The sequence below is a fragment of the Galeopterus variegatus genome, unplaced genomic scaffold (genome assembly GCF_000696425.1).
Source record: "Galeopterus variegatus unplaced genomic scaffold, G_variegatus-3.0.2 Scaffold1119, whole genome shotgun sequence".
In the NCBI taxonomy this organism is placed as follows: Eukaryota; Metazoa; Chordata; class Mammalia; order Dermoptera; family Cynocephalidae; genus Galeopterus; species Galeopterus variegatus.
In genome coordinates this window covers 282,616-284,274 of record NW_007727230.1, presented here as the reverse complement: position 1 = coordinate 284,274, position 1,659 = coordinate 282,616, and the positions used below count along the sequence as shown (strand labels likewise).

Sequence of the window (1,659 nt, the reverse complement as noted above, 5' to 3'; positions counted from 1 at the left end):
AAAAAAAGTAATACTGAATTTACTTACTTGCTTGATACTTTATTTGGCTCCCAAAACCTGGACTTTTTGACACTGAACCATGGAAAAACACGTTCCATTTGCTAAAAGGAAAACAAACAAACAAACAAAAGGTAAACATTTGAACAGGCATTTGGGAACCACCTAAACCCAACAGCTTCACACCAGCTTCTGTCAATTCAAAAATAATTTCAGGCCAACAAGATAAAGATCCACCCACTCTGGCAACCTCACCAACTTCCTCCCAAAGAATCACAGGAAAAAATTAAATGAAAAGTTGTTTTATACACGTGGCAAAGTAAAAAGCAGAACAAAACAAGTCCATTGTATTCGTGCAGTAATTACTCATAGGTAAGCATGAGAAACATGAACTATTAATATCATTCACCCGAATAAAGAAGGACTTGACCATGCTGTTGGCTTTTTTAATTTCTGGCTGCCCTCCATCTGAATTAATGGCTGCTTGAATGATCTTCACAATATCATCACTGAACTCCAACTGTATATAAAAACAATACATCAATTATTTAATTGATCATTAATACATCAACAGTATGCTCTCAAAATCACTTCCTCTTCCTTCCTTACTCATCCAGCACAGAGATCCAACAAAAAACTCACAACCTATTTCTATATGGCAAGGCCTTTGGGATTCAGTTCACAATTAACTTGTGGCAATCAAAAGATGCCCAGGCTAATATGGCAAGAATGCAATTAAACTAGCTGTATCATGGTAAGTTACCCAAATAGGTACACAATTTTTTATTTGGACTAAAATAAACAACTGAATAACAAATANAGAAGACACATTATTTGGACCTGATCTCAAAAGGGGTGAACCAAGTAACTTCACATTAGCATTTTTCCCATAAACAGTTCTTAGCGCTTCCTTTTAATATAAAAATAATTTTCAAAGAATTCAGATGAAAGCCAAATAAAAGAACCATTTTAAGACATTACTTTCCCTATCACAACCCTTCTTCTGAAACAGAGTTAAAATAACTCATATATTTTAGGTATCTCAAGCTATATGACATATAAGCTGTATTAAATGTAATACAAATCATTTTTTAATTTATTTATACCCAGCCTCATCCCCCAAAGATCCAAGAAAGCTAAACTGGCACTTGAAATTTGGGTAGTTTGCTGTAGAGACATACATACCACAGATGTGTAGTTCCCTTGGTCCATTTTCCTCTTAACTCCTTCCAGATCTAATGGCTGTTGATCATCTTGTTTGCTGACCTCAGTAAGGACTGGTGGATCAGGTCCTTCTGGGGAGCTGCGGGAGGGTATGCTCTCCTCTGTCTCGGGATTTAAGTCTGGAGGCTTGGCAGCCTGTTGCCAGGAAAGACATGTTTCTTTTATCTAACAGTGAAACTGAGGCATCCATGCAAATTCTATTAAAATTAATAAAAATGGTATTGAATGATTGATATTATAGAACCCAAAGAACATGAAAATAAGCAGAGATTTCTCAAATAGAAAAGTTAAAACGAGCCTGTTATCTAATAGCTTGGCTAGGCTAACTTAGGAGCTTTGCTTGATAATTTCCAAACCTAGTATGAAGAAATTGAAACTGTGACCAGTTCCTTTTGCATACAACATGGAAAGCAGTTAATTTTCCTATTTTTTTTTAAA

General features: G+C 35.4%; 1 protein-coding gene across 1 annotated transcript in view; it reads right to left on the bottom strand.

The window, feature by feature from the left end:
* Positions 1 to 1,659, bottom strand: part of KMT2A (lysine (K)-specific methyltransferase 2A) — an 82,801-nt gene that overhangs the window by 31,801 nt on the left and 49,341 nt on the right. Inside the window, exons 18-20 of the mRNA XM_008574936.1 lie at positions 1,183 to 1,356; positions 407 to 517; positions 28 to 101 (exon numbers count right to left, since the gene is read on the bottom strand). Of these exons, the coding sequence (XP_008573158.1) occupies positions 28 to 101; positions 407 to 517; positions 1,183 to 1,356 (359 nt within the window). The remainder of the gene's footprint in view (positions 1 to 27; positions 102 to 406; positions 518 to 1,182; positions 1,357 to 1,659) is intronic.